Source organism: Sphaeramia orbicularis, chromosome 5 (assembly GCF_902148855.1).
Source record: "Sphaeramia orbicularis chromosome 5, fSphaOr1.1, whole genome shotgun sequence".
Classification (NCBI taxonomy): domain Eukaryota; kingdom Metazoa; phylum Chordata; class Actinopteri; order Kurtiformes; family Apogonidae; genus Sphaeramia; species Sphaeramia orbicularis.
Window position 1 is genome coordinate 35,026,418 of NC_043961.1, and position 21,833 is coordinate 35,048,250.

The 21,833-nt window shown below is 38.1% G+C and overlaps 1 protein-coding gene across 1 annotated transcript; it reads left to right on the forward strand.

Annotated features, from left to right (window-relative positions):
* Positions 1-4,951: 4,951 nt before the first annotated feature.
* LOC115419388 (membrane metallo-endopeptidase-like 1) lies at positions 4,952-21,611 on the forward strand. The gene is given in 32 exon segments (XM_075353472.1): positions 4,952-4,997; positions 5,000-5,107; positions 5,496-5,549; positions 5,897-5,953; positions 6,101-6,220; positions 6,223-6,275; positions 6,395-6,461; positions 6,572-6,589; positions 6,592-6,666; positions 7,191-7,309; positions 7,416-7,482; positions 7,608-7,666; positions 7,668-7,724; positions 7,726-7,764; positions 8,032-8,124; positions 9,235-9,371; positions 9,451-9,544; positions 9,639-9,767; positions 9,908-10,006; positions 11,149-11,175; positions 11,177-11,191; positions 11,193-11,234; positions 11,318-11,421; positions 12,425-12,483; positions 12,624-12,743; positions 12,902-13,035; positions 13,170-13,235; positions 13,368-13,463; positions 16,565-16,579; positions 16,582-16,623; positions 16,625-16,644; positions 19,022-21,611. Coding segments are annotated over 32 exon segments (2,331 nt in total). The 3' UTR covers positions 19,122-21,611.
* The last annotated feature ends 222 nt before the right edge of the window (positions 21,612-21,833 follow it).

Consider the following 21,833-nt stretch of genomic DNA (forward strand, 5'->3'; position numbering starts at 1 on the left):
TTACCAACCAGTCACAGCTTTACCTCAAGGCAAAACATAAATGAAGGAATAATATGGTGTACGTTACATTGAAAACTACTAACAGACCCTTTTTTTTTTTTTTTTTTACAGAGTATTCTTTATTTTGTTAAATGCAGGATTTAAACCAGACTCTGAAATGGTTACTTATTCACTAGTTTGAGAGGTAAGATGGCTCATTGAATTGAATACATGAAGGGAAACATCCTCTCTGCTAAATAAAATCTATGAATAAATTATTAACTCAGTTGCAAACCTCGACTTCCCACTGTGTTGCACTTCATCAGTCATGTTGTTGTTAATTATGTGCAAGCTTTTTTTTAGATAATAAAATTTATATGATGCGTCATACAATGCAAAAACGGAATCTTAGACAAATTAAATGCATGTTTGTGCTCTACGTTTGGTTCCATAAATGCTATTTCTCATCTGTGTTGTTTACTGTTTGGACCGTAGAATCTCATCATGTCTGGGCAGCAGCAGCACCTGAGCAACTGGGTGGCTCCAGAGATCAGCCAATCACTGAAGCCACCACTCCGGCTTTATTATCAGCTAATTAGTGCGGGTAATCGGGCTGATAATGAGCCTCGGTGCCAATGCTATTTCCATCTGACACCAGGCTGGGGTTCAGATCCCACCATGAGCAACCAAGATCTGCCATGACAAGTGTTACAAGGAGGTAGAGTGGTGCTTGTTTTGATGGTAACAGAAGTAATTTCATACCTTTTTGGCCACTGGGATAAAATAAACACTTATCAGGGTTTAGAAACTCTGATACCAGATTATCTACTTGCCCTAGCGCTTTGAAAAACATGCTTTATTTGTCTTATGTCTCCAGATTTCTCAAGGCTCCACTTTCTGCTCAGCAGCTGGGGACACTTCACAGTTAGAAAATTGATGCTCAGTGTGGTTGTCCAATACCCCGTTGGTCCCTCTAACTTCCTCAGATACACAAAAATACACCACAACCCACACGAGAATTTTCCTTATCAGAATTGTATAATCGAAAACAATCCAGTACTATCACCTCCCATCTGCCTCCTTTCTCCTCTCCTCTCCCTCCCTCTCCCTCCTTTTGCTCTCACTCTCTCTGCTGCCTCACTCATTCCCTGAGCAGCACACTGAACTGGATAACGTTTCCTTCAACCCGCAGCACAGACTCATTTCTCTTCACACCAGCTCTGAGTGGATGCTCAGCAGGGGTGTTTGAGATATTAGCGGCTGTGGGAGAACGGCTCAGGGACTTTTACCATCCATATATAAAGGTAAGCTTTTGGATCCTCAGATTAGACGTACGCTATCAAGTACTAGTGAAGTACAAGTGAGTAGACATGAAGGTGGATGAAGAAGCACCAAAGTTACATGCCTGAAAGCTGTAGCCTGTAGGGTTTCAAATCATTTCAGAGGACAGAGATGCACTTCATAATGACATTTCTCATGGTTCCCATATGTTCAGGTGTGTTCTTTCATGTAAAATATTGTGAGGTCATTACCAGACTTGAGAGCCTATGGTAAGTAGCTGGGTAAATCAGAGAAAGTGTGCAGATTTCTGGCATAGTTTGACCTGTTTGTTAATCCTGTTTTGTTTGGAGCACAAGTTTAGACCAACAGCAGTACCAGTCACTAAACGAGCCACATGTAATGTTAACGTGAACATTCAGGACAGATTAGTCTCACTTACAGGATTTTAATTTTGACAGATTAAACCTCTGACCTGCTACTGTAGTGTTACTTTTTGTGTTTTTCTTTTGTTTGTCATGTGGGAACACACTAATATTCAGAAACAGGTAAATCAATTCACTCATTCGATGATAAGGTGTTTATACATGTATAACCACTGGTAGAATCCCATGACAGGTTGTTTCTTAACATTTATAAACATAGAGTTTCAGTTTTTGTTACAGTACAACTGATATGTTGTATTAAAAAGTTTGTTTGAATGCTACTGCTGTGGTTGACTGTAATCGGCGATCAAGAATCTTTTGGCAAAAGAAAATCATGAGAAACAGCAGAGTGATTTGTGATTTCCATCTTCTAAGTTGCTCAGTAACACTGGGTGGACAGCCATCTGCAGAGGCCTGTGCTTCACGGTGGTGAATGAGCATAAAACTGAGGAGTGTGGAACAGTTTTTTGCTGAAGTAGGAAGAGACACTCATTTTCATTTGCACTGCAGTGTTTCCTTGTTCCCGTGCTTTTTTTGTCGCAGATAGACCCTTGAGGTCAATTCCTCTCACAGCAATGAATGGCGGCAAATGCTTTTGAACTTTTTTTGCCATAAGTTTTGCCTCTAATGTGAAATACTTATTATCTTAACCACCTGGATGATGGTTTGCAATTTTTTATTTTTATGTATGTATGTATGTATGTATGTATGTATGTATGTATGTATTTATTTATTTATTTATTTATACAAATCTTGACAAAACAGTTTGGGAGTAAATGAGCATATTTTATACATATATATATATATATATATAGATATAATATATATATATATATATAATATATATATATTATATATATTATGTTTTTAACTGTGCAACACCACAACTATAATGACACAAAATGATGCTGCAAATCAACAACATTAAAGTACAGTTCATCAAATGATTGAATTGAGGGGCTAAAAACTTTTTTTCTGCTTTAAACTTGTAATCTTGTAATCTGCATTTTGATGCTATTAATGTTGCAAGACAATGTTATCTACATCTCTGGACACATACATACTGGACCATACATAACTGTGTGTTTCCTTTACATATATATGTCCTGTACGAAATTCTGTAGTTCTGGAGGTTTAATAAAACTGAGGTTAATACAATATTTCAACCATTTGTATACAAGGAAGTTATTAATGAATAAATGCAACAGTTTTTGTGAGTTAAATTGAAACAACAGATGTTTTGGCACCAGTGCTGAACACCTTCAGTCATATTATTGATTATTACTCAAAACTGTTTATATCTAATGTGCTTAAAATTTTCAAATATGTAATGCAAGTCACTAACAGATTGCTTTTACTTGTTAAAATGTAATAAACTGAAATCCAGACACTCTAGTCTGAATTATTGCTGTGTTTGGAAAAGCCATGCATTATGATTAAAATATTATGGGCTGGATAAGCCATGTCCCTAATATGCATGGGTTTGTTATAAATCAAATAGAAAATAGCGTGTGTGACTATGTGTTATTAAGTGTGGTTTGAAATTAGGGGGAAATGAAAAGAAGCTTGATAAAGCCCTACAGTAAATAATTCTTCCCTTTGTCACTCTAGACTGCACATTACTGCATAGTTCCCATAAAGTGAGGCATCCCTGTATTACAGTAAACCAGGGTTTTGCCTCATAGATTCTGTTTCTGTGCAGCGTGAGGACGGCAGTGAAGCTCCAACAAGCCCCTGTCTGCTTTTCATCACTGCAGTGCCAGATATGTGCCCGTGAGTATTTATCAAGAGGGCTAATGGGACACAGCAGTGTGAACCTCTGATTTACAGCGCGTCCCCTGTCAGGCTTAATGATAGGGCAATGGGACTGGTTATGGAGGAACAGGTGCTGCAGACTGAATAGATGCAAAGCAATGTGCTGAAAGCCATGGGTGATTGTCATTTTGTCCTCTGCATAAATGCTCATTTGCAATATTGTGTTCACACATAGATAATTATTTTGCATAGAAATTGTCTCTCTTGAAATAGTCTTATAGCTAGTGGTCTGGTGTGTGTGTTCAGGAAGGTGAGGTGATGGGGGCCACACATTTCAAAGGCGACTGACAGTAAAAGTAAATGTAATGGTTAATTGACAGTTGCTAAATTGTTTCCTGCTTAAATGTCACATTCAGTGCACACAATGACTCGTACTATATTACTAACAGATGGGACCTCAATGGTAAAGCTCATGTAGGATATCATGCTGTGAGAAAAATGTGTATTGAATATGACCAGTTCATTAACAAAGGGACATCAATATTTCTACATTAGTACTGCATCATAGAGAGGTATTAGAATTGAGCCATATGGAGAAGCATTAAAAGAACTGTGAGAACTGTTTCCAAGTTCAGTAGTTTATAGACTGTAGTTTGGTGTTGTAATGCTTGGTAAAATTATGTCCAGAGAGTTGGCACAACTATTTCAAATCTAGAAGAAGAAAAAGGAAAAGAAGAACAACACATTCAAGAATAAGAACAAGAAACATAAAAAACAATAACAGACATGAGAATAAGAAACATTAAATAACATAAGTAATAAACCATATTGCCTTAGGGTGTCCTTGGAGTTATAGTTTTTTGCCTCAGTGCTTTAGGATATTTACTCAAAACTATCTACTGGAACCAAGTTTTCATTAAAAGTGTCTTATAATTCATGTTTTAAAGGTATGAATTAGTAGCAAACAGCAGCAACACATAAAAAATCATCACTGAACTCAAAAAGGCACATTTAGCTTTTTTCATTTTCTGTAGAAATGAAAACACTGATTTAAATTATCTGACACTTTCCTGATAAATCTCCACATTTCCTGTCATTTAATCTTCCTTTCACTTTCAGATTCCTTTTACAATAAATGAATAAATAAATCAGATTTGAAAACATATATTAATATTTTAAGAATGTGCCAAAAGTAAATAATTATAACAGCTGTGAAATAATATATTCTCGCTGAAATAATTAGTCACTTGAGGAAAGAGTGATGTGTAAAGTGACAATCTGTTTCACAACACTGAAGTTGTAGGTGTTCAGCAGTTGAAGCTCACTCACTGCAGGTCAGCTGGCACAGTTTACTGATGGATCACTGCACAGCCCACACACACACACACACACACACACACACACACACACACACACACACACACACACACACACACACAACACACACACTGTAGCTTCTTTGGACCATCCCACACTGTAACAGTGTCTTTCCTTCAGAGCCGGCAGTCAGGAGAATGGGCCAATCCGAAAGCCAAATGGATATCATGGAGAAATCAAGTAACCTGGGAAGCGTCGTTGGACAGTTGCAGAAATTGGTCTGTCTGTGCTGCTGCTGTTGGTCAGCTGTGCCTTGGCTGGGCTCGTAGTCCTCTATACATCGGTGGTGAAAGGTAATAGCTTTGTCAGGCTCAGTGTGGAAAGATCCAGATATTATAGATGACAGCTGTAATGACAAGTGTCTCCCTACTCTCTTTTTATGTGACTGCAAGCAATGACACAGGAAATGAGTTTGATCCTTACTGCTTCCAAAAATGACCATGACCTGCTTTATGTAATAAATAAGTGAAAATGATATGTGAAAAATCATAAAATACAGTAAAAACAAAGGCTAACCTAAGTGTAAAACTTCAGGAAACAACTATTATTACAAGCTGGGAACACTGCATACACAGAAAGTATGTTGTTTTGTATTTTTCTAAATCTTACAGGTCAATAACAGTTAAAATGACTGTTTTATCACGACTTTTCTTTGACAATATGATGTTTCACCCAATTCAGAACAATCTGACAGGCCAAGTGTGACAAGCGTGTCAAGGAGCTCAACGCTTGAAGGTGAGTGTCAGTCGATTTTACACTTGTAACAGACCTCAGGATACAGAGGCAGAGTGATAACCAGTTTGTTATGTGTCATATAAGAGCCTGCACCTCTGATAGTCACAATTTTACTGTAATTCCCTTTAGTGCCTGATCAGCATTGTCACACAAAGGTGGACAGAGGACAGTGGACAGTATCACTGCTGACATAGACTTTGTTGTCACACACAGACTGTACATCTAAGCTGTTTAGAATTAGCTCCATAAAAGATTGATCTGACATATTTCACACAACAACATCCTCTCATTCTCAGCTGATGTGTTTATGTGTCAAATAGCCAAGATTGTTGACACTGATTTTCCAGGGCAGCAGCATCACTCCAGCCTGGATGTGTGCACAACCGCAGACTGTGTTACTGCAGGTGAGAGGAGGCTTTTTTACTGCCCCTTCATGCTCTTTTACTTGCTTTTACATTATATTTATTTATGATCTTGAATTCTAGTCTCCTCAAGTTAACCTTGCTGTGTCTCTTTTCTCTCTCTCCTGTCTGGGTGTGCGATACCTAAAGCTGCTCGACTTTTGCAGAACATGGATAAATCTGTGAAGCCTGTGGATAACTTCTACCAGTACGCCTGCGGAGGTTGGCTAGAGCGCCATGTCATCCCGGAGAACAGTTCCCGTCACAGCGTCTTGACATTTTGAGAGACAAACTGGAGATTGTCCTCAAAGGTCAGCTGGCACAGGCAAACACTGTCACGGTTGTGGATTTTAGTGGGTGCACTGCAGTTCTTGGAGCCATGCGTTGGTTTCATTCAGGGAAGAAATGGCTGCATGTTTTGTTGTGCAGGTGTTCTTGAGACAGAGAATGGGACAAGACAGGGATGCCATCAGGAAGGCCAAAATCCTTACAGCTCCTGCATGAATGGACAGTAAGGATGCATTTTCTCAGTCTGATAATGGGTTAAAAAAAACCACAGCCCTTCTGGTCTTACATTAGGAACATAGAAGGTCTGGCAGTTTTGTGCTATCTTCCCTGCAGGTCTCATAGAGCAGCGTGACTCCAACCCCTCCTGAAGCTCATTGACAGTATCGGCGATTGGCCTGTTGCATCTGACGACTGGAACACCACTACAGGTACTGTGGAAATACCTCTGAATCATACTCTGATTAATGTCTAGTTTGCTCTGCAGAACCAGGCAAAATGCGCAAATGCAGCACACCCCCACAAACAAGCACTCGTGTTTCTACAGCCTGTGGAGCTATATTTGTACTCAGTGATTTGCTTTGAGTAAAAGCTCGGTTGGCGGGATCAAGAGGCCGGTCGAGGCTCTTCAACCGAGTAGTCAGGTGTGGAGTTTGTGAGTGTTATGAGTGGGTAGAGGAGCAGGCTCTCAATTAGTCTGTGAAGGATGCTTTAAATAGTCTACTGTGCTTTTCCCAAACCTCCTGGCTCTTGCCACTTTAATTAAATGTAATCACTGACGATGGCTCCAACTGAATTAACCACGCATACAGATTCACATCCCTGTTGAATGTGCAAAAACAGTGGCAAAGAGGCAGCCTGGCTGTTGCAGCCTTCCGCATTAAATTGTTCATTGTTATACATAAATATTTAAATTGAGTGATTTTCTTTTTTTTTTTTTTTTTTTTTTTTGCAGAGGAAGTATGGAGTCTGGAAGACACACTTGCTACACTTACAGCTCGTTTTCATAAGAAGGTTGTGCTTGACTTGTACGTGTGGACAGACGACCGTGACTCTCGGCGCCATATTATTTATGTAAGATCATAAACAACAGTTTACAGTCTTTAAGATAATTCCACTGTAACAAAATAACATGGAATCAATCCATGACAATAAAACATCCATTCCTATATTCTGTTAGATTGATCAACCTGGACTTGGAATGCCCTCAAGAGACTATTATTTCAACGATGGGAACTATAAAAAGGGTCAGGCCTTGATGGGATTTATTCACAACATCTACAGCATTAATGTTCTGCAAAAACTGTCCTTTGTCTTTGGATAATCTTAAGTTCAAGGAGTTTGTTTTGCTGCTGTGGGTAAACTTTTATAGTTTATGTGACTGTACCGCAGGTTCGAGAGGCCTACCTACATTTCATGGTTTCTATTGCGACAAATAACCCGAGAGGACAGGAACTTGACTCAGGATGATGACCGTGTGTGGGAGGAGAATGATGCAAGTGTTGGAGCTGGAGACAGACATTGCCAATGTGAGTGTCAGCCACAACAGGAAATGGAATTATGGGAAGAGGGGGCTAAAGAAAATTAATAACGACAAGATGAATAATGAGGACCTTGTCAGATCCAAGTAAATGAGAGAACCAGGCCACATTTACTGTGGACCTAGGAGACCAGCCAAGCTTTTACCTAGTTCTTGTGCCGTCAAGAGCATGACAAATGCTTGCTGATGAGAGAAGTGTTATATGTAAATATCCAACATTATTTTATGGAACTCTTTCCTTCCTGTTGCTGGACAGGCCACATCTCCAGCAGAGGAGCGTCAGGATGTCACCGTTCTCTATAACAAGATGACACTCAGTGAGCTTCAGAGCACATTCAGCTTTATGTAAGTATGATTTTATGTGTGTTAGTATATATGACAATGTGCTAGGGGGTTCAAATCACTTTGTAGTATAGCTTTATGTAATGAGATGCAGTTATGCACATGTTTAATGGCTCACCGCCTACAAGTCAAACACAGTAGGCAAGTCCATATTACATACGATGTCTGTGCTAAGTCCAGGTTTCCATGGAACCTATAATATAATCAACAAGGATCCCAATATCAGTGAGAGGGAGGTTTGGAAAAATATTGCTCTCGATGAAGATTTAGATCTAACTGACTCTTTCTATGTCTCTATCAGATGTCTAACAGGACTAGAATGTTGCAAAGAACTGCTGAGTTCTTCACTCTGTTTAGTAGGACTAATTTGCTTTGAATTCTGGGTAACCCAGTGCAGTTCATTGGAGTAGAAAACTTTTACTTTCAAGAAAAACTTTTGCAAGTTACTTTAGGACCAAATTCAGCTACAGTATTAAAAAAATGATCTAAAACAATGGTACTAATTCTTCTGTCACACTCAGTACAGTTATTTTTGACTAAATAACTGACATTAGAGGGAAGTGCACTATCTTATCTTCTCATTACTTCATCCATAATGTTATGAAACCACAAACAAAACATAAATTGGTAACTCTGGTTAGTGTAATTGACTGTTACCATGGTAACAAAGATCTTAGTAAGCCCAACAATAGGGTTTCTAACTTTTTAGTCTTGGTTTGTGAAATTGACCAACTCGCATTAGACTTATCTAAGAGCAAAACTGAAAATGGTCTCCGGTCTCAGACAGTCTAAAACACCCTTATGAAACCAGCCCCAGGTATTTTAGAACCCTGGTAACCATAGCAGCATTACATGTACCTCATTTTGCCTGTCACTAATTTAGTCGAATTGACTGTGGACAAACTGAATGAAGGAGTGAGTTCATCACCTCTCACTGCCTTGGTCCATCATATAAGTGTGATATCAAGCTGAATATGATTAAAAAAAACCTGCATTAAAATAATCTTTACTTTGATCCATGATGGTGACAGCTGTTTTTACTGATTACTTCATACACACAGTTTAAAAAGGTACCATGTAAGATGTCTATGTTTATCACATCCTTTGTCTTTTCTAGGGTTTCAACTGGACACGGTTTATTCAAGGCGTCCTTTCCAGTGTGTCCATTGACATTCAGCTGGAGGAGGAGGTGGTGGTGTACAGCTCTCCTTACCTTGAGAAGATGAATGATGTCCTCTCCAGACACAGTGTCAGGTCAGTTAAGGAGCACAATCAAGAGAGATTTCATCAACACAGAATTCCTACAATCTCAATAAATCTGTTATTGTTGCAGAACTATGCAGAACTACCTCACCTGGCAGCTCATCATTGACAGAGTAAACAGCTTGAGCCGCCGTTTTAAAGACGCCAGGGCCCGTTACAGAAAGGTGAATCAGGCATGACCCTCTGTATCACAAGAAGACATATTAATAGATGTAGTTACAGAAGTGATAAAGCCTCAGTATGTGTTTGTGTGTGTAGACACTGTATGGGACCACTGTGGAGGACGCTTGGTGGAGAGAATGTGTTCGTTACGTCCAGAGCAGCATGGAGAACGCAGTCGGAGCTCTGTATGTGAGAGAGACATTCGCCGGAGAAAGTAAACGAATGGTGAGTCAGTTTTGGTCTGAAAATGTGAAACAAACAACACTTTTTGCAACTTGGAAGATAGTTGTTGTCTCATCAAAGTGTTTCAACCAATTATAAATAATAAAAGCTGCTTTATGTGAAACTTTGTCATTTGTTCACAGGTCAGTGATCTCATTAGTAAGATCCAGAAAGCATATGTGGAAACACTGGAAGAGTTAAGCTGGATGGATACACCCTCTAAGGAGAAGGCAAGGGAGAAGGTAAAATCGATGGCAAAGATTTTCAATCAGGGACGAGGGTGTATGCTCTTTAGTCACTCCGACCTATGGATTTTCTCTTACTTTTAACTCAAATCTTCATGTCATTATTCTACTCTTTGTCTTAACCCATAAAGACCTAAACATCCACTGGCGACTCAAACCATCTACTGGTCTAAACTGTTTAATACCTGTTGATCCACTAATCCAATCAATCCATGTAAATAATTGGTGTAAAATACAGTTATTCATCTTTTCAGGGTCATCAGATATGACCCATTTGGATGTTCAGAGGCTCCTTAGTTACCATGGAAACACCGTCATCTTCTACAACATTGATTCACCAGTAAATTCCATGGAGTTAGATCAATGACAGTGGATATACACCCTGGGTTTATGTTCAGTTAATGAGAGATTTGCTGAAAAAGTCATTTTTCTTCTGTTTTCTCTGTTTTCGATATAATAACTGAGTTTTCATGAACATATAAATTAAATCCAGGAAATCAAATATGGCAAAACATATGATTTACAGTGAAAATTCAAAATACAGAGGATAATATTATAATAAATGGTGATAAATCACTTAAGAAAGGTCAAATACAGAAGGCAAGGCAAGGCAAGGCAAGTTTATTTGTATAGCACATTTCAGCAAAAAGGCAATTCAAGGTGCTTCACACAGGACATTGAAATAAAAGAAACAAAAAGAAACACATTTAAAACATTATAAAAGAAACATGTAAAAGGTGATTAAAAACAGCGAGTAATAAAACAACACATAAAATAAAAAAATAAAATAAAATAGAATAAAATAAAAATAAAAACACACACATATTAAAGTAAGAGTTGCAGTGCAGAGTTTCAAAGAGAATATAAAGTTAAAAAAAAAATCATTTGGGAACTGCCAGAAAAGTACCATTGGGTCTTTATGGGTTAATTATTATTTTATTCTATGATGTTTTGTTCTTAGTTTCAATACAGTTGTACAGTTACACTTGTGATGCCATTTTCTCATCTATTTAGTGATCAGTTGTTGTTCTTTTGTTTTGCTTTTTATTTATTTGATTTATGTTTGTCCTGATTGTGTAATGTTTTTTGGTTGCTACTTGCCATATAAGTAGGGCACTGCTTGCTTGTTTGCATTGTAGGCAATGGCGATCAAGGAGCATATTGGCGATGCCAGACCACATCCCTGGAGGACAACAACCAGAAGCTTGACCAGGAGTACGCACATGTAAGGAAAGGTTGAGTCTTTTTCCAGCTCATACTCAAAGATGCTGTTAACAGATCCCAGGTCTGACCTGCTTTTCTTCTCAGCTAAATTTTAGTGAAGAGCACTACTTTGAGAACATCCTTGAGAACCTCAAGTCGGAAGCCCACAAAAGTCTGAAGAAGCTTCGAGAGCCAGTTGACCCTGACCTGTAAGCAAGTGCAGTTTTAAAACTCATTTCAGGACAGTAGTCGGGGGCAGCCATGCCAAAATTTAACAAAAATATCTTTCTAACGTAGATATGGTGCATTGAGTGTTCTGTTGCAAACTGGTGCCTTTAACCCCTTACTGCCTAAATTTATTTACAATTACATAAAAAAGAAATATGTGTTGTTCCTTTGAAGCAGATCCTGAATTAAGTGGAGATTGTTAATTTGAATATAGCACCTACAAGAACTATGATGCAAATTGGTGAAATTAGGCAAAATTGTCATAACAGTAATTAAACAAATTTGGCAATCAGGTGTGAAGATTATTTTACTGATGCCGCTATTGATCAGTTATTCCAGTTAACAATCCAAACAAAACAAGAACAATCCAAAAATCAGTAGAACGTCATAAAATTAACAACGTCACAGAACCAGGGCGTTGAAATGGATCTATGAATGTCAGGGATCATAGATAACCAGATAATATTCATATATGAACACATTACAAAAACAAATTTGTGACAACTTTAGAGTTCACTCTTTATAAAATGAGACAGCAGGATGGAGACAGATTTCTACTTGAAAAGTGTTTTACTCCTCACACAGCGACTACAGCCACACTTCCTGACACACATCCTCACATGACTGAACTAGCCAGTCAGAAGCTAGCAGTACTTAGATTGGTAAATGCAAATGATTTAGAAAGGCAGATTCAACAGATTATCTTAGCTGCTTGTATACTACAAATGAGAATATTTAAATGTGTAAATAATAATTCTGAAAAGATAAATGTAAATAGTTAATTGGGTAAACACTGTCAATATATTTTTAACAAATTAACTTAAATACATGAATTAACTTATTCCCTGTAATATAAATTTACTTCACTGTTAAACTTTGTATTTCCTCGACATAAATTATCTTCACTTCTGAGCCTTACATAATTATAAACCATGTCACCTTCAGTTTTGTACTCCTCTAACAGTTCTTTTCCTTTTTCCTAAGGTGGATCATTGGTGCTGCTGTGGTAAATGCCTTTTACTCACCCAACAGAAACCAAATAGGTAAGAGATTTGCAAGAATTAGTGAGACAACCTGCAGCCTTTGTTGGAAATGCTTTGATGTTAACATATTCACTCCTCTTTGAAACCCTGTGGTGCTGCTGTTAAATAGTGTTTTCATTCTGCATGTCTTGCTGATCCAGTGTTTCCAGCAGGAATCTTGCAGCCACCTTTCTTCAGTAAACATCAGCATCAGGCTCTTAACTTTGGAGGAATAGGAATGGTTATTGGACATGAGATCACACATGGATTTGATGACAATGGTGAGACAGTGGTGATTCATTGTGGATATTTTGGGAAACCCAAAGCCAATACAGTTTATCATTTGGAGTCACGTTACAACAACAAATTATTCTAAATTTTCATTCCAGATATACTTCAGCAAACAGTACTTTTCTTAATGCATTGTGTTTCCTCCTAGGGCGTAATTTTGACAAGGATGGTAATATGCTGAACTGGTGGAGTAATTACTCTTCGGAGCATTTTAAAGAGCAGTCACAGTGTATGGTGCAACAATATGGCAACTTTAACTGGAAGCTGGCAGGTGGACAAAATGTAAGTGGCATGCACAAAATTAGAAGTTCTGCCTTGACTGCAATCCCTGATTATGTAAACCATGTATTAAGTGGCCACCACAATGAATGGTGTCATGCTGATGTGTGTTCATGGTTTTGTCTGGATAATTGCAGGTCAGTGGAATCAGCACTCTGGGGGAGAACATTGCAGACAACGGAGGGGTTCGTCAAGCGTACAAGGTCGGATATTAACTGCAAAAGCACCAAACCACATGTTACTATTTCAACATCAATGACAAAACTCTAATTTCCAGTAACACATTTTCTGCACATCCCAAAAATGTTTTTAAAGTTGCATCTATGTGTTTACAGGCTTATCTAAAGTGGGTAGAGATGGAGGGTGAAGAGCCACAGTTACCTGGTCTAGACCTGAACCACAAGCAACTTTTCTTTCTTAACTTTGCCCAAGTAAGTACAGCTAATGGAGGACAGTGACACTGAAGAAAACATGTTTTCATCAGAGTGAGTGTAGATTATAATTTCATCATCTGGAGTGGAGAGCCAAAAGCTCAGGAGGGGCCATTTCTCAGTGGATGTTCGATTGCTGAAAAGTAACACTGGGACAGAGAGAGAAGGTCAGAGGGGTAGGACGCTGAAGCAATCAGAGACAAATGTTGAGTTCAACACAGTGAGGGGATTAAAAGAGCAGGCCAAAAGAACATGCCTCTTGGGTGCTAGAGGGAAAAAAGTATCATACTATGATTAGAAGTCAGAAATTGACTTTTGTCTCGAGTTTTGATTAGATTTACATGAACTAATATCTGGTGAAAGATCATTGGTGCAGACAATATATTGTAAATATCTAGGCCAGAACTACTAAGATCTCCAGGTTTGCGTGTATAAATTTGCATGCACAATCAAGAATTTTGTGTGTGAGGTTGAACCATGGTTTGCGGGTGATTTACTAAGATTGCCTGCGCAAATGACAACAGGTGCAAAGTCTTGGAGACCGCCCTATTTTAATGAGGATTTTGCGTGGGCTACTGGTTGTCGTCATGGAGACAATACATTGGAAAACCTGTTCTGGGATACACCATCACTAATGGCAACAGTGTGCTGGAATGATCCAGATGCAAGGAAATGGAACGTTGGAGGAGTTTAGTCATAGAAGGTATTGCATGACTCCTCCTTGTGACTGGCCCCGCATCATCCCCTAGTTCATCTAGAAGTTCTAAAATGGCATTGCTGGGTAGTGGTGCTGGATTCATTTTAGAGGTGGTGGTGGTGGTGGGGGTGGTTGGATTTACTGACTGTCAGGCGCATATAATTTGTCACACTGTAGCCTAATGTTGGTGTGTATTTTTAATCAGAATCATGAGATCAAGTGGAAAAGTAGCATTTGCCACAAGAGTAAAGGGGGGGAGACATACATTTCCGTTATTTTTTTCTTCTGTCATTCCAAAAATGTTCACACAAGGGTGAAAAATCCGTTCTCTGCATCTTTTTTCATCATTTTGATGCCTCCTTCTTGTGACAATAACCACAGCCATGTGTGCACAATTACGCATACAAACTGTTTGCACCTCCCTTTAAGACGTGTTAAATATAGACACAGTTTCTATGAGCAAAATTGCTTTCGGGTTTGATAAATCCCTTTGCGTGTGCTAAATTAATATATTTACATTTTCTCCTCCCAGCAAACGCACAATTGTGTGTAAACGCCCCATATTGCATATTCATTGCAGCAAACATATTAACTGGATGCAGACGCACTATTTTGCACCTTTGAAAAACACACTGTAGCATCCCCGGTTAAATGATGGTACTGGCTCTATTTGTACTGATGGAACACCTTTATTGACTAATTACATTTTTTCCACCGTAAGAGCTGTGAGAGATGAAATATACAAACATTACTTACTCACAAATCCCTTGCAATGTGTATTTAAAATTAAATCAACCACATTTTATTGAATCAAAAATTATGAATTACAGAAGATATTTACTGTGTTCATATCATGAAATGTCCTGCCCTTTATCCTTTTTAACTAACATTTAGCATAATATCATTTGCAGTCTTATGTATTCTATGTATATGTTTATATAAATATATATGTAAATTATTCTATATATTACAGTGCACTAACCAACATCAGAAACAACAATATTGCATAGCAGGCTAAAGAAATTCAGTAACACTTAGCCTTACGCTAGCCCACACACATGCGCTGCATATATAAAAAAATAAGTCTCAAAATATTGAACACTAAATGAAACACTGGCTTAGATTAAATACATACCTTAGTGCCTCTACTAACCGGTGCTAAACATATTGAAACCCATGGTAACAGCAAACTGAAAAAACCACGAGTTTAACTCGTCTTTCTTTCCGGTTCCGATCTCCTTCAAAATAAAAGTTCCGGTAAACGTCAAAACATAAACATCAACATCTTACACAATAATGCACAAACTATACAAAACAAGACACCAGGTTACTGAAGGTCATTTACACACACCCCTTAGTGCACACTGTTAGTAAATCAGTTTGCAAATTTTTTTGCATGTGCAATGAGTTTGCACACATTTTTATACACGTAAACCTTTAGTAGGTCCGACCCCTAGTGTATAATGAAAATACTGAATACATGAGGTGGAATGTTAGTTGCATCAAATAAAGAGTCCCATTTGTCTGTCTGTCTGCCTGTCAGAAGGATAACACAAAGTCTACTGAACCCCATATATTCTGATGGGGATCAGTTCCAGGGCTTTCTAACACCGGAGAGCCTCAGGCCAATGTATAAATATTACAAATACATGTAGAGTAAAACCTTCAGCCACATCATGAAGGTAGATCAGAGGCTGTTCTATGTAAACTGTTTTATGCAAATGGATCCTATTTTCACGATTATTTTATAAAAACTATTGGTTCCATAACAATCAGGCCACCTTGGGAATGATATCTGATGTCTTATCCACAGACTAGGAAATTTCAATGTCACCTGGTAGGATCTGACTAAATTAAATAATTGTTTTGTGAGTGACAGGTTGAGGAGTTGGGCCCAATTATAGCAGCTCTATAGTCCTTTCATGTAGTCGAACCATAAACCATATGACTTTTTATATATCTTTTCTTTTTACAATCGTCAATGCCTGGGTAAAAATAACCAAAATCATCAAACATGTCACTGATCTCTACCACCACACCTAAGAAATCTACTTCTGCTGAATCACAAGACTGACTGTCTATAGCATTAGGAGAAGAGTCCGTAACATCAGGGACCTGACACAAGTGGCTCACAGTGATGCAAATGGTTGACGCTTAAGCATATTAGCTTAGGCTAGCTACATTTTTATCATCAGTAAAACAGATTTAACATAGTAACCATGCCATCCACACCACAAAAAGTAGGAAACAACACACTGTAAAGTCATAATTTGTGTTTTAATTATATTGAAGAAGAGGCATCAGCTGGCCTCTCCTGTACACCTCTCATTAAAATAGGTTTATCAACATGTTTATTGTAATCTTGCAATTGTGGCTGACATTCATGTTGTTATTTTTCCTCGAGGTGTGGTGTGGTGCTTATATCGGCCGGAGTATGCCAGCCAGTCCATCAAGACTGACTCACAACAGTCCGTTAGAGTACAGGTAAAACTCCAATACAATAGTCCTATCAGGTATGACGGTTATTCTTTTAGATGCAGAGACCTTATGTTAAGAAGATTTGAATTAATACTACATAATTGTCATAAATAAGTAGGTAGCATGAGGCCTGGAATCTGTTGTTGGCTGCTGAGATAATTACGACTACACTCTATTTAAGTCAATGTTTGGTTGAATTATAGCAGAATTAAGATTGATTAAATCCTATTTTGAGGTAACAGGAAAAAGAAAGATTAAACAATTATTGATATTAAAACAGCTCACTGTAATATCAGTAGAAACTTTGAAGTAGTTTAAAGGTGCCCTGCCATATGAAAATGTATGTAATGGATGTAGTTATGTAGTGAATTTGAAATGAACCTCTACCTCCTCTGTCCCTATTGCCACTGAAAGAAATAAGCACAGAATCAGGTCATTAGAAAAGCTGGTCAGTGTGATGTGTTAATGCCTGAGCTCCTTACTATTCATGAGCTCGCCCAGGGTGAGACCATGCCCACAGAATTCAGAGCTCAGTGACAGTTTTCGTATACAGCAAGGTGGGGTGCCGTTAAAGGTGGGTAAACATAGCAAATTCATTGGCCCAGTATTCACGGGGGGGCCCACTGAGCAGTAAGTCTGACCAGGTCCAAACAACCTAAGTGCTCCCATGTTACTCAATGGGAGAAATAGCAGTGAGCATGGTAAATCTCAAATAAACCACAACACAACCGTTGTGTCACTACTTTATGTATTGTTGTGTGTGTTTACTTTGTGAGTAGTGGGTTGACCACTGAAAGGAGTGCATTTATTACTTTAACAACTTCAATTTTGGGGGGAAAGGTTCATGTTCGCTTGGGTAGGCTACTTAGGTGAGTGGTGCTAACTTTGCAAGTTCATTCATTCTGCCATTGCACTGTTACTGGTAAGGAGATAGACAATTTACCATTTTTAAGTTTACTATTATAGGACTGTGGTACAAACAGAAAACAGTGGTTAGCTGTGAACACTGTGTGTCTGCCAAGCACTGCTCTGATAACACACACAATAAAGGCATTAACCAGGGGATAGCATAGCGACTAACTTAGCAGGTTAGCATTAGCATGGACCCAAACTCATTAAAAAACTCAACATTAGCAAACTCAAACTCAACAGAATTCTAATAAGATGAGTCGGATCTTACAACACCAAGTTACAGAAGTTTCTCCTCCTTTAACTCATGAATAATAACTTTAATGAACGTTTAATTTATCAGAGCTCAGCTCTACAGCACTCTCCTCCTATGTAGCACATGACCTCAGCTGACAACTTAACCAAACACCACCAGGTTCAGCAAAACAACTAAAATAAAACCCACTGATAACAAAATTTGTTCTAACATTACCTTTACTTAAAACTCTATAATTGTGGTTATAGTGGTTAAATCTCAACAGATGGACAAGTCAAGCTAGCTAACTAGAGGGCTACACCTGAAAATCCAACATAACAGTTGTTTAAGAGATAAATTATACAAACACTAACACATACCAAAGAAAACTGAATTTACAACATAAATGTCCGCTCATACAGAAAATACAACTCGATATTTTGAAAGATGACGATATCTTATTAACTTAGCTCTGGAATTGCTAGATCAGCTGCAAACCAAAATGAATGTATTCCAATGGCGTCACACGCAATGTAGGAACTATCAGCCCCTCCAGAACCCAGAAGTAGGTCCATATTTCGTCCACCTTTTTTTAGAGCGGGAGTCTATGGAAGTTGCTACTCTGATATATATTGAAGACGCTGTTGCAGGGTAAAGGATGCTGAAAAGCCAGGCTCTCCATTGGTTAAACTGTGAGCCACTCAGGGTCAAGCAGATTAGCATGTTGAATAATCATGACAGCTATCTTCCAGCAGGTTTTCTATACCATGTTAGAATGGCTTGAAACTTGGTAACCAGGCATTTTTTCCACAAAAAAATGTTAGAGTCCATGGTAGAACTTTAGACATTACCACAAAAGTAATGAAATATGTGTGGCAGAGCCCTTTTAAAATAATTTTTTTAATAATAGTAATAATAATATCATTATTTTATAATATCAGCAAAGGTTTTGCTGGTTTTTGAACATACATTTCAAGACTTTGGTTGTTCTTTTTGCTGCTGGACAAACCTTCACCTTTTCTTCCACTTTGCCTCACTGAAGAACAGAACTGACCAAATTGTAAATATAAGCCTAATAAATTCTTGGCTGGAAATGTGATTTTGTTGTGTCCACTGAGCCAGTAATAGCATAATCTGCTGTAATACGATGATTGGAGGCTTGACTCGGTTCAGTTCACTTCAGTTCTTAATATGCTGGTCCTGCATGTTGCTAATGTTTTGTTTTCCTTTTGTCTTCAGGGTGCTTGGATCGCTTCAGAATTTTGAGGCTTTCTCAGAGGCTTTCCAGTGCCAAAAAGGCAGTCCAATGAACCCCGAGCAGAAGTGTCGTGTCTGGTAGAGATAATTTATTTCTTGATGTGGGCAACTCGAATTAAAAGAACACGTTTTTCTCATCCTCAAACCCACAGAGATATCCTGCTTTAGACTAATTCTAATTTATCTGGGGCAGCGTGATGACAGGTATTTGCATAAACCGTAGATGCATTAGAAATGAAAGGCATCCTGGACTACACCCTAGTTTAAAAGCAGAATATGTGTTGAAAAAAGAAAGTGTCGTGGCTGTCTTCTCAAGATGGAAGAGTTATCTTTTAATGAGAGGGCCTCTTTTAGTACTGGGTCTTAGAATAGATCACGAGTGATCTGTGAATGAAAAGGCTACATAGAAAACTAAGACCTTGTGAAAAGGTTAAAGCTTGTGGATGGCTTTACATGCTTTTCCAGCCTTTCTGGAATTAATCCTTGTATCTTGTGAAGATCTTTGTGATTTATTCGATTAACGGTTGGTGCTGAGTTGCCTTGGCATCCTATCCTCTGATGTATTATTTTCAAAGCATTGTGCCACTTCAGAGGGAACATTCATGAACAATCAGACTCTGGCTGAAGCACTAGTATGAAATAAATGAAAGCTCGGGGACTACAATACATTAGTCACACTCTGAGAGTTTGGTCATTCACTGTTATATGAAACAATTACCTAAAGACTTTAAGACTGTTAAATCTTTGCAGCTTTAACCTTAAATTAACATTCAGTGAAAGCAGCAGCTTTCTCTGCATTTTACAGTTACGGAGTGGATAAATGTTTCAAATTTACAAAGCTGTTTAGTACTTTTTGACGGTTTACATATGTTAATATTTTTGTCTTTTTCTTTATTATGGTCTGCAAATGATTGTTGCTCCGTACTCTTGCCAAAATGTATATGTATGTTTTAAAACCGTTTAGTCTCACTCAGTTGCCGGATGAATCTAGATTCCAGGTATTCTGAAATATATTGGTAGCTAAGTCATATCACTTTGTTGCGATACTGATTATTGCTAAGTTTGACTTTAAATGAATTGAAATGCAAGTTTGATATACTGCAGTTTGCCATTCACAAATGTGTGTTTTAAGCCCACTCTTCTTCTGCACATCCTTATTTACATGATTTGTAGAGAAGAGTTCATAGTGGGCTGATATATAGCTATTAAAAGCTCACATCATGTGCCGTTTGTATATTGCATATGTATATTTTCCAAACTTGTATAATATTTGTATGCTTACGTTTAACCCAAAATGGTAAAGTCTTGTGTTTTTTCTTCACACACAATCTCATAAGAGGAGAACCAAAACAAATACTGATTACAAGACCTGTAGCTTTGGGGCAAAGCCAATTACCTGTACACGCTGAGGGGACGAGGAGAAACCCCTTAGATACACTTACACATGGACAGGCAGCAGATGAAGTGGTTTGCCTTCTGATCTCACATTGATCAGTGCCGTGTAGATGAAAGGAGTGTGTTGAAGCGTGATGACCGCTGTAACTGAACCACTAGCCCTCGGCAGACACACAAAAAACGAGGCTTGTCATTACAGAGATGGCTGGGGCCAGGACTGTTATTTTCTACCTTTATTAACAAGTAATGACAGGAGAATCAAAGAGCAGAAGTCAGAAGATAGGATGGAAGCGATGACCTGACGGGATGATCAGGAAGAGAGCAGCAGAAAAGACATACACAAATACAGCCAGTTCTGGATGTTTGCTCGTCATTGGTCACAGTCGGATGCCTTGGTAAACTGAACACGACTGTTAGTTCTCAACAGAGGCTGCTGAACTGAATGTGCATTTGAAGCTTTATACTCTCAATGGGTCTCTCAGTCTTCACATATTGGCCAATACTGTTGTGTTTGGCAGGGAAGAGGACAAATTGCTGAAAGTTTTGCTTATAACGTCAGTGCTGATATTGTGCTGCCATTGAAAACAACAAGGCACATTTATCATGCCTTGTTGAATGAAATGCTGGAGGCTCAATCATAAGCTATGATGCAACATTAGGCTGCCATTTGAAGACCAACAGTTTAGACTCTTGTGTATTTTGTCTGTTTTTCTCATGAAAGAGTAAAACAGTGCAAAGTTGTTATATGAGCAAAACATGTGCATAATAAACTATGTGTTGTTGTAGATACTAGATGTTAAATTCTGCAGTATTTACACAAACAGTTCAAATAAGGTAAGAAGAAAAGCAGACATTTCTTACCTTAATTTTTAGCTACAACATTTCCATAGTGACATGGTGCCGTCTTTAACTTACCAACCAAATACATGTTTTTGCTTTATATGTATATGTTTCATCTGTATACTCATCAGAGGAATTTATTTATCTACATGAATATTTATGAATATTTTGTTGCTTTGCAAGAATTCAGATGTTAAAGATGTTTTATGAATGTTTCTGCTGCTATGTAATTATCTAGACTAACTGCTATTTTTGTGACTCAGATCTGTATTATCACCATTAAAGTGACTGTTCACTGGTAAAGTCTCAAGTCTGTATTCTTAAAGGAACTGTATTTTGACATTTGTGTAATATTGCATTTTCTCCAGTGCAGAAGCAAATGAACATTCTGATTATAATATCTCTGACCTGTTTTCTTCTTCATGGTTCTGGGTAAAGACAGCATAAATTCAGTGCTAATGCATGCATTTGTGGTACTGTAGAACCTTCAACATTCACCCTGAAGGCTTATATTCAGGGGTGTGGATATTCATCAACAATCATGTTACATTTCAGGTTA